Source organism: Epinephelus lanceolatus, chromosome 19 (assembly GCF_041903045.1).
Source record: "Epinephelus lanceolatus isolate andai-2023 chromosome 19, ASM4190304v1, whole genome shotgun sequence".
NCBI classification, from domain to species: domain Eukaryota; kingdom Metazoa; phylum Chordata; class Actinopteri; order Perciformes; family Serranidae; genus Epinephelus; species Epinephelus lanceolatus.
This window is the reverse complement of record NC_135752.1, coordinates 31,595,299-31,610,171: the sequence shown is the minus strand read 5'-3', so window position 1 is coordinate 31,610,171 and position 14,873 is coordinate 31,595,299. Positions and strand designations below refer to the sequence as shown.

The window sequence follows — 14,873 nt, the reverse complement described above, 5'->3', positions numbered from 1 at the left end:
ACACACAGCTTATTTGATGTTCCTGGAGAAATCTGTGGGCCACATCTAAACCAGTGAAGACATCAGTATTCTTCTCATTTTACCTGAAAGAATTAGTTGTACTTTAACAGATAAAATAAAATAAAACACTTAAATAAGCCAAATTAGGAGGACTTTTGGACAACACCAGTGGTAGGGGCTAATTAAAGTTTTAAAAGATAAACACATTCACTTTGTTTTCTCTCAATAGACATCTAATTACATAGAAAAACCTTTCAAGTACTGTAACATCCACTCTGGTTCACCGCACAGCGTATAGGCTTGAACAACATGAAGCAGGGCGCTTGCAGGGAAGACAATAGAGCATTATTGAATAGCCAGGAGACTGCTCATCATTGGAGCCCTGATGAAATTATAAACACAGTTCAATTACACCTGGTTGTGCCATTTAGGCGAAATGAAAACGGCAGCGTTGGGCAGTGCTTGGCTCCGCAAAACAACTCTGAGGTGATACTTATGAGTGCGTATCTCCGCAAACTACTATGTAATTAAATTTAGCCCTACGGGACTCCATTAATAACTTATAATATAATGCACATTTCATTGGAGGGGGCCATAAGATGTGGGTGTGTTATTACGCTCAGGGGGGAGCAACTTGTGCGCTGTGTCTCTGCTCATAACAGTGAGTGAGAAAGTTACATAAATCAGATGAGGCCGTTTTTGTATTATGATTTCTTAATAATGGTACTTGTAATTAGTTCTTAGATATACAGAGGTTTTAATGAAGTCGACCACTTGAACATGGAAAAGTTAGCAAAGTTAATGAATCAGAGGAGAGACTGTGGAGTTTGCAGGATTATTTGCATGTTCATGTGTGTGTGTGTGTGTGTGTGTGTGTGTGCGCCTGAGGGTGAGCAGCTGACCTTTGACTATCTAGCTGAGCATTCATTAAGTTGATGGCTGACGCAGTCTTTTAGTGTGACCACTGCTTTAATTACACACAGGCTAATTGCTGGTGTCACACAGATACACACAGCCTCACACACACATACACAAACGTGCACATGTACACAGCGAAAATGATACAGCAGACTACTTTTTATCGCTTCTTTTACACTCACACTGTAACCGTCATTAAGTGAGATATTTGGCCTTCACACACCAGCAGGTCAGTGTGTGGTATCTCAATAAAAAGCCTCAGTCTTCTGATCGTAGTTTGGGATTAGACAGTCAAAGGATTTCAGAGCTGAATGCTTACAGAGAGTGGAGAGCTTTTATCAGAGCTTTGTGATGTCTGTGCTCTCTTGACACTGAACTCTCTACATCATCCCCCAGCTCACTTCAAATTCAGCTACAACACACACGCACAGACATTCAGTTTTTATCCATCTATTCATATTGAGGCTATGTCGATTAGCAGCAACCACCTCCATGTATTATCAGTAAAGGATTTGATTTGATTTTGCTTTGTCAGAAACATTTGACTCAGGTGCACTGAGGCTACTTAGAACCCAAACTCTGATTTCATAGTTTGACAGACTGAGAGCAACAAAAGAGTTCCTTGACCCTTGATCTTCCTTGACACACACACACACACACACACACAAAACTCTTCCTCAAGAATCCACATAAAGACCAGACCTCCTCCAAACATGTCACCAAGTGCTTCACATTAGGTTTCACAGTATACTGTGATAAATAAGATGATGGTTATCAAACTGTGTACGTGTGCTTATCGAGTATATTGAAAAAAAAATGCAGCTGCATGTTGAATCTCAACTTTATTTTAGTTATTTTCAAAGGGGAGACTTTTTACACAAACTGCCATTGACAAAATGGTTTCAAGTTTCAGATTTATAGTATTAAAACGTTTCTTCAATCAGCAATAACCCTTCCATTTTTATTCCTTTAAGGCTCATTCTGACTGATAATAAGATCAATTTTTTATACGGTAATACAGTGAAAGAAGTATAAAAGAGATAAATGGTGGATTAACATGTGAGGACGTGTAGAATTAAAGAAACAAAGATGATTAAATCAATGAAAATGTCTAATCATATTTATGACAAAAGGCTTAACCATTTTATTTTAATTCATTTAATTTAATTTAATTTTATTTTATTTTTATTTTGTTTTCTTTATTTTATTTATTTATCAATTTTATTTCATCTCACATTATTTGAAAATGCACAGTTTGGACACAGGATTTGTTGGTCAAGAAACAAATCTTGCAATTGTCAGCTCATGCAGCCCTGGAAGCGTTGGGATTTGTTGTTGAACCGAACGTCTTGAATGTGGTATATCCCGCGTTGCATTGACATTTTTACTTAACAAAGATTAGACAGTATTTATTAATTTTTTTTCCCTCTTTGTTTTTGATCACGTCACTCTCCTTTTTCGTTTTTGATTTATGTAGTAACAACCAATGAGGTCAGTGATTAAAATATGACTTGTAGCTGTGCAGGGATATTATATATTTCTATCAACACTGATGAAGCCACATTTAGGTCAAAAATGTTACTTGATGTTCCCTAAATTGTGTTGCTTTTTTTTTAAGTCCCCATAGTGTTTATAACCCTAGAAGATGTTGTGAATGCCTTAGTTTGTTTTTGAGAATGAAACAAGTAAACCAAAATTCATACCTGCAGTTGCTGTTTACTGATTACTAGTCAAACACGTGGGCGCAGTTTGCTCCTCGCTCCTCTCCCACCCTTCCTCGCTATGTTCTCCATCTCTTTATGGAATAATGGTGGAGTCCATTGAGTGTGCGTGTGTATGTGTGTGTTTCCGGTGGTTCTTTGACAGTAAGAAAACAAATCATGTGTTCAGTAGTTACATTATTCAGCCGCTTCAGAGAGAGAGTCAAGGTCAACCTTACAGGGCTGTTTACTGTATCAGCAACCACTGCTGGCTCCTGCCGTGTGTGGGATTTATTGCTCGAGGAGAGGATGGTAAGAGCAGTACGCTGCTGTCATGGTGAAAACAAACAGACAGGTCTAAAGACTAACAACAAACTCCTTAAACTGAAAATATGTCACAGCGTTGAGGCATTTGGGTGCTTTAAAAGCTGGTAATGACCAATAAATTTCACAGTTTTATTCCCCAAATGTTTATTTTTTCCCCATAAAACATTTTACCATCGTCAGAGCTTAACGAAAATAGCCTGTATTATTAAAATGAATCCAGCATAAGAGGGATTAGTTTAATAATACACCCTATTTCCGTTTCAGTAACTTTAGCGTGGTTGATGATTAGCGCCGATCGTGACCTCACTGATTTTAATGAGCTTCAATTGCGCACAGCATTAAGCTAATAGGCTATAATTTGTAGCAATCAGCTCTCGTGAAAGGAAAAAAAAAAAACATCATAAACACGGTTGGCCGATCGAGATCTAATCAAGCACTTCACAATAATGTTTGCAGAAAGCAGATATCTTTAAAAAGATTAGAAATAAATCCGCCCTGTTTAATGGGCTAATTGATTAGTCATCCATTTTTATGCTCCGCTACTTCCCAGGAGTATTGCGTTTGTTGACGCCACGTGGGCTGGAAGGAGACATTCGAGAAGAGGCATCGGGATGAGCTTGGAGAGCGTCTCATAACCATAATGTTTCACAACAGGAAAGTGTGCACAGAAGAAGAGAAGGTCACTTTTGCCGTGTGAAAAAAATGACAGCTCTAAACTTTGTCATTTTCAATATTTCATATCGCTCTGCATTGTCCCTGAGGGTCCTTGAAAGCTGCCCAGACCCCCCGAGAGGATTTATAAAGCACCTGGCCATCCATCTGAAAAAAGAGGCTGTTTTCCCTCCTGAATTCCCTGAGAAAGTTGGCAGTGTGAAGATGCCAGGTTTTTTATCTGTCAGCAGCAGTGTGTTGATGTGTTTTGACAATGTTGTTTGTGACTGATGGGGACCTCTGTTGAATACATCCTGCTGTTCTGCTGCCCAAGTGATGGAGCGAAGAGTGACAACCTGGCAGATAGAACACGCCGTTTTTTGACTGGTTATTTTTCTACCCGGGACACTCCGGTGTGTGTACTAATATTTTATATCTTCTCTCACTTTTCTTGTGTGTGTGTGTGTACTAGGCCCTTCCCATCAGAAGACACAGCTCTGAACGAGGATGATGTGTACCGGAGTCTCGAGGAGCTCGCAGAGTAAGTATAAACTCCACCACAAACAAACAGACACACACTTGTTTCTGTCACTTATGAAGTTTTATTAACCTCGATTCATTCTCCGGAGTCTTCCCCTGTGTGTGTTACCCCAAATCTAACCTTTATTTAACCTAAACCTAACCCTAATCTTGAACAAAAATCAGATCTAGACACTAAAATGTAATGATATAGCATGTGGGGAGCAGCTTTTTGTCTTCAAACAGCAGGCAAGTCCCAACTGTTTGACTGTGTAAACATATTTCTATTCACACAACATGACTGCACATACACACATCATCAAGACAGGTCATTGACTATGCTAACATGCTGACTAATATTCCAGTACTATCTCTAATAAATGGCAATATTCTGATTTTGATACAGGTCATGTAAACAGCATATTTGGTTTAGATATTCCAAAGTAGGCCTTGTTTTCTGAATGGAACATTTTCTGATTAAGATATGTGGGATATGCTGATGGTGTTCGGGGTTCAGGTGCATTCTCTAGCTGAACATCGGCGCCATGTTGACTGCCATCGGCCTATCAGCAAATAATATGGAACTTTTTTCCTGTCTTTTTTCAAGAGAGTGGTATATCAATTTGAGAGCATTATTTATGATTTCACGTTCAGATTTTGTAATATTGTCCCTCAAAACCCTGTCCTTACACTCAGACAATCTCTGCTTGCACTTAGATCTACTGTGTTTCTGCTCAAACTGTGTGCTCGCACTCAGATACCATGTTGCTTGCACAGATTTCCTGCTCCAGCTTCAGCTCTTCTCCTCGTGCTCAGGCTGCTTCTATGTGCTCGTGGATTTTCTGCTCTCAGATTTCTGCCCTTCTCCTTGGATTTTTTTGTGCAACAACCCTGTCAAAATCCCCCAACCAATAGAACGCCAGGTTTATTGTTGACATGAAATTATCCCTGCCTCATTGCGGGTGCGCTCGCTTTAGTTTTAGAGCGTCCCATCCGGTTGGGTACTCTTTAACTGTGTTCATCCACTCCTGCCCTCCAGGGCTTTATTACCTCCGCCAAGGAGGTTATGTTTTCGCCAGCCTTTGTCTGTTTGTCTGCAAAATAACTCGAAAAGTTCTGAACAGATTTTGATGAAATTTTCAGGAAAGGTTGATAATGAAACGGTGCCATGTCATAATTCCAACATCCCATTATTTCGACATCCCATTATTCTGAAAATTACCCATTGTTCCGACATCCCATTGGTCTGACCATATTAAACCCATTGTTCTAAAGTCCCATTGTTCCAAAATCTCAATGTTGCAATGCAAAAAGTTGAAAAAACAAGCAGCAAGGGAAAGCAGCAAGAGACCGTGTTGTCATGTTGTTTACTGTTGCCCTGACGACAACGGTCGCCCTGTTTTGAGGAAGTAGCCCAAACCATGATCTTTTCCTAACCTTAACCAAGTAGTTCTTGTGCCTAAACCTAACCAGACCTCAACCATGAAACAGTTATTTTGTAACAATGAAAAATTAGATTTCGGAACAACAGGACTTCGTAACAATGGGTTTAATATGGTCGGAACAATGGGGTATCGAAACATTGAAATTTCGGAACAGTGGGTCATTTTCGGAACAATGGGATGTCGGAATAATGGGATGTTGGAATTATGAGCGGACCCCAATGGAACAAGGAACAGATGATGAAATTTTGGTGGTGATCGGTTGAAGAGGAGTGGATAAAATAATAAAATGGCGGGAAATCCGAGCTGCTTGGCGGAGGTCTGCACTCTCCGAGTGCTCTAGTTAAATGTTCTTCCCTTGCTTTCTTTACAACTTTTGGAATAAAGGGACTGTTAATTGAACCCGGTTAACAAGTACCCGCCCGGACGGCACGCCGGAGTTCTGTTGGTTGGGGGATTTTGACAGGGTTGTTACACAAAAAAATCCAAGAGCAGGGCAGAAATCTGAGAGCAGAAATTCCACGAGCGCACAGAAGCAGCTTGAGTGCGAGGAGAAGAGCTGAAGCTGGAGCAGGAAATCTGTGCAAGCAACATGGTATCTGGGTGCGAGCAGAAACAGAGTTGATCTACGCTCAAGCAGAGATTGTTTGAGTGTGAGGACAGGGTTTTGAGGAGCAATATTACAAAATCTGAGCGTGAAATCAATAAATAATGCTCTCAAACTGATAAACCACTCTCTTGAATAAAGATAAGAAAAAAGCTCCATACAAATAAGACGACACTTACGGGTGGCAGCGGCTGATGTTTTCCCATTGTGTCAAATAAATTTTGCACAGGCTAAAAAGCAGGGCTCGAAGCTGTGGCCCACAAACCTTAATTAATGAACAGGTACAAGAAGAATGCAGTGACTGTTTGGCAAATGGGTTCTGTGATGTCACTGTTGTGTGATGAGACGGCAAATAGCAGCCAGTGTCCTGTCATCCCAGGGATTTACCTTCAGACAGACGACACAGGATGCCCAGATTTAAAGTCTTATTAAAAATGAATTTTGCGCCAACCTCAATTAAGGGGTTGTGTTGTGTTTGTTTACAGTATGATGCTCTGTTGGTGTTGCGTGCAGTGCTGTTATGTGTAGTATGTGTTTTTATGGTGTATGCTTTATCTCCTTTGGACTATTATTGTGAGGTAGCAATACTTGTGCAGCCCCTGAGTCCAAGACAAATTTCCTTACGGGGACAGTGAAGTGTATCATATTGTTTTGTGTCGTATACAAAAGAAATTGTGTTTGACAAAAGGACACTGTAAAGTCACTACTGTCGAGCCAGAGGACGCGCTCTGTTGTTTCCCTGATACTGCTACATTAAAATCATTGTTAAAATTGGGAAGAGGACAGCTAGTTATCGTTAGCTGTTAGCAGCCGGTGGCCGCAACTAACAGCTCACAGAGGTTGCATTGAGTTGCATCATGATGCATTCAAGCTCTGTTCAGTACAAATGAGTATTGAGCAAAGGTAAATTAGAACGTTTTCATGGAGTGTTCAATGTTATCTTGTTAAACTTGAATAAATACAGCTGTTTGAAGGAGAAAATCGTTGATGTTTTTACAGCAATATTAAATAGATATTAGAGAAGGAATTATTAGATATTATATGTAGTAAAAAGCAGCTTCAGCCGTTCCACTTTTCCATATTTTGACATGATAAACGTCATGTTAGGGCAGGTTAATCTGTGTATGCATGCTGCATGTAAACGGGAGTATTAGTGGAATATTCAATTTCATGAGCCATGTTAACAGCTTAGTTGTCTTTTTAGGAATAAAGGCAAAAACTGGAATATTTGCTGCATGTAGTCTTTCAGTTGATAATTTTTAGCTATTGTCATGTAACATTGAGATTTAAACATATTTCTATCCACATTTGAAGGAAATAAATTGTTTCCTGCTGCAAAAGGACATTTTTTATTGCATTTTAGCAGAGAAAATGCCTTTAAACTTTATTATTGATATTTTATATCTAGTTTTAACTGTGTTTCATAGTCAAAATAAATACATATGAACTGCTTTACATATTAATAAGTGTATCTAAATACATAACAATTCTCTACTCATCATGTATATAACACACATCCTGCGATGTTTCAAGTGTGATTGCCACTTCTTCCAATTTTCCCTAACTGCCTAATTACATAAGCGTGCAGCCCCATGTCACTCTGCCCGTTGCCATGGTTACACCAGCTCTGCTCTGGCTTCTTTTGCGGCTGCCTCTGTGGCTGCCTGCCTGGTTTGGTGTGTGTTGGATGGGTGGCTTTTTTGCTGGGTGTGAAGGAAAGTCGCAGGGTCTCGGAGTTGGCAGCGGTTCCAGCAGTGACAGCAGCCACTCGACTCAGATTAATGGAGAATAATTAGTTAACGGCTCTGAGATGGGTGACATTCATCACAGAGAGATGGGGAGGAGGGAGAGCGGGAGATAAAAAAGAGAGCATGCGGGCTATAGATACATGCCCGCTGAATACATGATTGTGATGTTCTTTAGGGGATGAGGTATATGCTGTTGCTAGAGGAGAGGGGTGCCAGGCCAAGCAGGCTAATGCTGGATTAGAGTGCTGGTAGTCAAACATACTGCCCTGCAAGCTTGGAGCACGGGCCTTACCTTGGAAACTGAACTGCATGCTGCACAAAAAGTGATTGTGAAGAGAGTAGATGAAATACTGATAACATGTTCATTAAAAGATTTCATTTAGAAAAAAAAGTGTTCATATAAAGAACAGAACATACAGTAGGCTCCTGTTTTACATCATGTGCTCTGAGGACTAGTATTTGCAAGTATTTGCATCTTTCTACTGCTCAGACAGCCTTGTTTTATGGAAAAAATGTCTTTCAAGCGGTAGAAAACTTCTTTCAATTGAATTACTTTTGAAAGTGGCTGTAGCGAGTGCACAGCAGCAAGTGTCACCAAGTCCACCAGTAGAGCAAGGAAGCATGAGAGTAATCTTGTGATGCATGTTCTATACCATATTATTTCTACAGCTGGTGGTTGTGTCTATAATTTGCCTCAAACCTCAAATCTCCCCTTTCCATTAATGAGTTTTGGCCCCTGTAACCGTGAGCTTGAAGCTTGAGTTCATCACTTTTTTTTTCCTGAAATGGTCATCGGTGTTGTAACACAGTGCTCTTTGTGTAACCTGTAGGTGCATAAGGCTGGCTCTTATTGAATTAATCATGCCGCTCAGCAGCACGGCTGCTCTTGACCTTTTACAAAGAACATGCATACATTTCGTTTCATCAGTGGACAGACGCATAATTGATTCATCAGCAGGTCCTGCACCTAATACAGTTGGACACACTTAGCACATAGGCCACACTAGCAATAACCCTGTTCTCAAAGACTTATTAATTGGCCTGAAATATTGATGCATGCATAATTTAAAACGGGTGCATGACTGAACTGCATGAGTGAGGGGAAGGACAGCGATGATCTTACCACAGTAATAATAGTGAGTTTTTATGGACGTAGTTATTTTTAAGAGTATCCCAGAGGAAGAAAATAATACAATGACAGGACATATGGTGTCATAAACACAACAGCATGTAAGGAATAAAAGAGCAATATTGTCACCAAAAATATTTAGTGTGAGAAAATAAAGGCAGAAGAGCAAAATAATGGCAAGCCATAAAAATCAATAAAATGGCATCATTAAGTTCAGTGATAAGACGACAAAGGATACTAAGTGCAATGGAAAGGAATCTATAAAAATTGATTCTGGGGTGAGATTTAAAAACCGAGATCATGCCAGCGGACCAAACGTTAAATGGAAGACTGTTCGAGCAGCCCGGGCAGCAAAAGATCGATCAACCTTTCATTTTAATCTGAAGCAGCTAAAAGACTTGAACTGGTGGACCCTGAGAGGTCTCTGAGGATCGCTGGAAGTTCACTACCCACTAATGTAATGATGGCACACTGTACTTAAACATTTAACTCGTTTATTAGACACTGCAGGCTTTTGTGTGTGATACGGATGTAAATATATGCATGAACATTTGTGGATGGCCGTGTATCACGTTCAAGGTTTAGAGGTCACTTACCTTGCTGGATGATTTCCATATTTACAATATCATGTCAGAGGAATTCATGTCAGGGAGGTGGATGGAGGCTTAAGCTGTCAGTATGAGCTCACTTGGAAATGACAGCTGTTTATGAATGCCATTGAGATTATATGATAGGTGCATGTATATGAATGTGTGAAGCATGCATTCTGCAGTACCATATCTGTTTGCCGTAGCGTCTGAGTCAGGTAGAAGCCAGCCTGTACCTAATTGAGGTCTCCTGGGTTAATGTGGTAAACCTGATCCGCACTTCCTCCCTCTGGCTTTGCGATGTCAAGTCTTCGCGTTGCTTAACTCAGAGTCCTCCCTGTCTGGAATGACTCCATCCTGGAGTTGACAAAGCATGAAATGGGGGTGGATCGGGCACAGTCGCCAAGGGACTTTTTCCCTCTGCGGAAGGCACACATAGATTTCCATTCCGCAGCAAACAGTGTCACAAGCCCTTTGTGTCACTCTTTTGCAGTTTATTTTGCTCCATTAATCCCTCAGGCAGGTCGGCATGAAAAGTCAATAGCCTGAAAATGGATGGGACTCAGGCGAGATATCATTTACTGCAAGGTATTAACTCCCAACTTCATATCATCACATGACCACACTCTGGAGAAATTATTTTTGTAGCTAGGCCAGTAAGAATATATTGATTAGATTGTTCAGCGTTAAGCAGTGTAGATAACTAGGTAGATAAACAGGTGTCTTGACAACTACAGACACAGTTTCCATGAAGTTCAGTATGGATAGAAAGTCATGCTCCCCATTACAATCCCAACACCTTTGGTATCTTGGATGTGTCCTGTAAACCTTCCATAAGTGCAAACAGAATATCAAAGTCCATCCATCCATTTTCAACCTCTTATCCGAAGTCCGGTTGCAGGGGCAGCAGGCAGAGCAAAGCACCCCAGACGTCTTTCCACCTCCTCCAGAGGTACCCGAGGCGTTCCCAGGCCAGACAAGATATGTAATCCCTCCAGCGTGTTCTGGGTCTGCCCCAGGGCCTCCTACCAGTGGGATGTGCCAAGAACACCTCCAACAGGAGGCGCCCAGGAGGCATCCTGATCAGATGCCCGAACCACCTCAACTGACCCTTTTCGACGCGAAGGAGCAGCGGCTCTACTCCGAGCTCCTTCCACATGTCCGAGCTCCTTACCCTATCTCTAAGGCTGAGCCCAGCCACAACTCATTTCGGCTGCTTGTATCCGCAACCTCGTGGAATATCAAAGCATCAAATATCAAACTCTATCCTCCTGATAAGATGTAGGCTTTTGAGTTTGATGGCCATATGACCTTTCCTGAAGTGCCACACTTATCACGATTTGGCTTCACTGACGATAATGCATCAGTATGTCCATTCCATCCACCATGGCTGCATTGTGAGGTATAGTGATACACGCAACCTTGAGAGACCTTAGTTATGCGGTGTTTTTCAGTTTTCTGTTTCAGTCCATCAGCTATGCAGATGCTACGTGGCAGCATCACAATGCTGTTCAGGGACGATGCTGCAGGTGCCCCCACAGTACATCACATATCTAATGAAAGAAATGTCCTGTATTCAAAATAACATAATACTATTTAAATAGAAACCTGCAAGGCAGCCAAGCCTTCAGGGACCCATGCTTAGTAGCTGTGATATGGTGAGTCATACACTGTCCCTCCTCTGCACTGATGTAACTCTATGTCACTGAGGTCTGGGAGCGGAGGCTGGCGGGCCAATTGCGTGCAAATGCACTGGACACCCTCTGGCCTGTCACGGTGTAATCAGACAGAAAATCAGACCTAATTCATGAGCACCCACTCTCTATCTCACTGATGCATTGAGATGCATTTACATGCACAAGCACACACACACACACACACAAAGTGCATTTGAATGATTTATTAATGTCCGCTAAAGCCCAAGACACATAGGGATGCAAGTAGTTAAGGCAAGAATTATGTCCCTCTGTTTTCTCACTATTTGACTTTCTATCAACACACACACACTTAAATTACTTATGCAAGCCTTGGTACCCTGACACATTAACCTTAACCATGAATACAGCATGCCAAAACCCCAACCACTATCTATCGTCAATCTAAACCTGATCCTAACCTTGCGATAAAAAGGGACAGGCTTTTGTTGCCAAGTAATTGCCTTCACACGAACGAAAGATCAACAGGAAATGGACAGTTTGTTCACACAGTTTCTTTCACAACAAAGTTACAGTGTGCTTTACATGACTATTTTAATATCAACATGAACTCAATAAACCTAACCTCTACTACCGTAAGATCAAGTCCTAACCTTTTAACGACTGGAGTGACGAATAAGACACTTTTGTTAGACAGCTGATGAATGTCATAACATACATCCAGTATTGCAGATGAAATATTGGGCGAATGTTTATAGAGGTTAGTAGAGGTTAACGATTGGTCATTATACTCACCTTTAGTATTGGAAAACAATCAATCGCAAGACCAAGTCCTTACCCTCAAACAAACCAGACCAAAGATTGACTTAACAATCCAAAATGTTCTCGCTATCACCGTTCAAAACTCAGATTGGTCCTCACTAAGACAGAAGGACAAGACACACACTCTAAGCTTCAAAGCAAGCATGTCATTTTTCATTAGCAGCTGCCTCTTTGGTTCTGCGAAACCCAGTACAATATGTAGATTAGGCTTACACGTTATTGCAGTGAGATCTTGATATGGGGTTCATTATAGTTATTTGACTTTGGGATCAATGCGTATTGACAGTGAGGTTCACTAATGACATCACCAACAATCAGGACAAGTGAACGAGCTGTACGCTGTCATTGGAATACAGATTCCTCTGGTGGATATTTATCAGAGTGGACAGTGCTTTAGAAGGAAAGCGAATCAGGAAAAAGGGCAGACATGACATCCAGTTGTTGACAATATAAATAAAAGCAAGCAGTCTTACAATGCATATCTGGCACCAACAGATAAAATCAAACCTCACATCAGAGAGACTTGGCGATTAGGAAAAATAGACAATCAAAATTAAGGCAATGAAATACCTGTTGATAGGAATCTTTTGTGCAAACCTGATGAGCCCTCAGACACGCTAGTGTAATGTAGCAGTCAATCAGCAATCATTGATGAAAAGCATCACAAGTACCTTGACTTTACTGATTGGACCAAAGGAGTATTGGACACTGACTAAATAACAAGCTGGGAAAGCGGAAGGGGCTAAATGTCATCACTAATCAAAAGAATATTTGCCATAGACAAGTTGAATAGATACTGATGACAGAAACCAGCATATTCTGTATTCCTTTACTTCTATTTTTTTTATTGAGTTTTTACTATTATTCTATTCTAATAATCTTACTATATAATGACGAAAACTCTGTCTGTGTGTCTGTTCCACATTTTTCTCCTCACTGACTTGGTCAAGCCATGTGAAATTTGGCACAGTGGTAGAGGGTCATGGGAGGATGTGAATGAAGCAATATTACATCAATTGGCCAAAGGGGAGGCGCTATAGCAACCGATTGAAATTGCATACTTTGAATGAGCATATCTCATGCCCTGTATGTTGGAGAGACATGAAACTTTGCACAGAGATGCCTCTTCTCATGAGGAACAAATTTGCCACAAGAACCCATAACTTGCGGTTATATAGATTTTCCGCTATTTTGAATTTTTTGAAAAACACTTCAAATCGATCTCTTCCTAGGAAGTTTGACCGATCTGCATGAAACTGGGTGAACATAATCTGGGGACCAATATCTAAAGTTCCCTCTTGGCAAAACTTGGAAAACTTACTAAAACTGAGCTTCTATAAGGCAATGAATATTGCAGAGGGCGTGGCTCATCACATAAAGGTGTATAACATCTCAAGGGTTTCACCCATCACCACGCAACTTTGTAGGCATATGACCACACATAATCTGAGGGGACCCCTCCATTATTGACCCCATCAAACAAAATGGGGGCGCTAGAGAGCTAATTTCTTATCTAGGCCTAACCGCCATATGGATTTTTACTAAACTTGGTAGATATGTAGAACAGGACGCCTCAAGGTGACTGAAGGAATTTAACTCTAATTGGCAACTAGGTGGCGCTAGGGGGGTTTCTAAATTTTGGTATGACTAAGTCATGGTATGGTATGCTGTACATAATCATGGAAACTGTCAGTGTGTCATCTGTCTGCCCCATGTTTTTCTACTCACGTGGTCAATCTATGTGAAACTGCACATAGGCATTGAGGATTGGCATAGGCAGAAGGTGACAAAGCTACCAATGGGTATGGACTAGTATTTATTACTTTATAAAAAAGACTACTCAGTCTGCCCTCCCATCCCTCCATGCTCTCCCTGGAGATCCATCTCCTCTTAGATCCCTCCCCAGGTTATATTCATATCACCGCACTAGACCTCTGTTGTATAATACTGCCTCTGAGGGATTAGAGCAGAATGAAGTACATCATCCTCTTTCCGAAAACTTCCCCGCCATGCAACACATCAGTCACTGTGGAGTGCGTAGTAATCTCAGAGTTCAGAGAGGAGACACTGATGGGACAGCGTGGGCCTCCCACACAGCCTTCTCCGTATTCAACATGAGCCACTTTAACTTAATGAAGAAAGAAGCAGCACAGTGCTGAGAGTGAACCGAGCCACCTCAATTAAAACTTCAAACAACCCCCGCACGAGCGTGACGACAAAGCTGAATATTTGATTGAGGGCAGTTCTGTCTTCTCTGATTTTTATCCTCTGTTCAACACTCACAGTGAAAGGAGGAATATTTTAGCAGTGACGGCAGAAGTAGGAGGTCATATGTAGCCATGTCACAGTGAAGAAAATCCAATAACCTGTATGTTGCTAAACCTGTGCCCATGAATCTCATTTTAGATTATTCATGAAATAATATCGTATGTAAAATCCCTACAAAATACCCCATTTTGGGGATGTGAAACTGAAATTAAATGTCCTGGTTTGAACCTGCTTGGTTTGGTGTCAGTACAGCCAGATCATGGCCCCCATTAGGCAAGTAGAGGTGAAGTATCTTCCTCGAGAATACTCAAACAGGTAGATATACGTGCTCCAGATCACATACAGATACATTTGGATGAGGCACCATTCATCCATGTGTGCCTCCAGTCGGGGCCAGGTCAGAGCACAAACAGCATCCCCTGAGCTGGGAGGCATTAAAGTGTCATGCTCAAGGACATTTCTGCAGGACAGCCACACTTAAACCCCTCCTTTTCTGAGCA

General features: G+C 41.2%; 1 protein-coding gene across 6 annotated transcripts in view; it reads left to right on the top strand.

Moving 5' to 3' along the window:
* Positions 1-14,873, top strand: part of vav2 (vav 2 guanine nucleotide exchange factor) — a 280,761-nt gene that overhangs the window by 196,848 nt on the left and 69,040 nt on the right. For all 6 annotated transcript variants that reach the window (XM_033647505.2, XM_078162254.1, XM_078162255.1 and 3 more), the window contains exon 4: positions 4,069-4,137. In XM_033647505.2, coding sequence (XP_033503396.1) covers positions 4,069-4,137 — 69 coding nt within the window. The remainder of the gene's footprint in view (positions 1-4,068; positions 4,138-14,873) is intronic.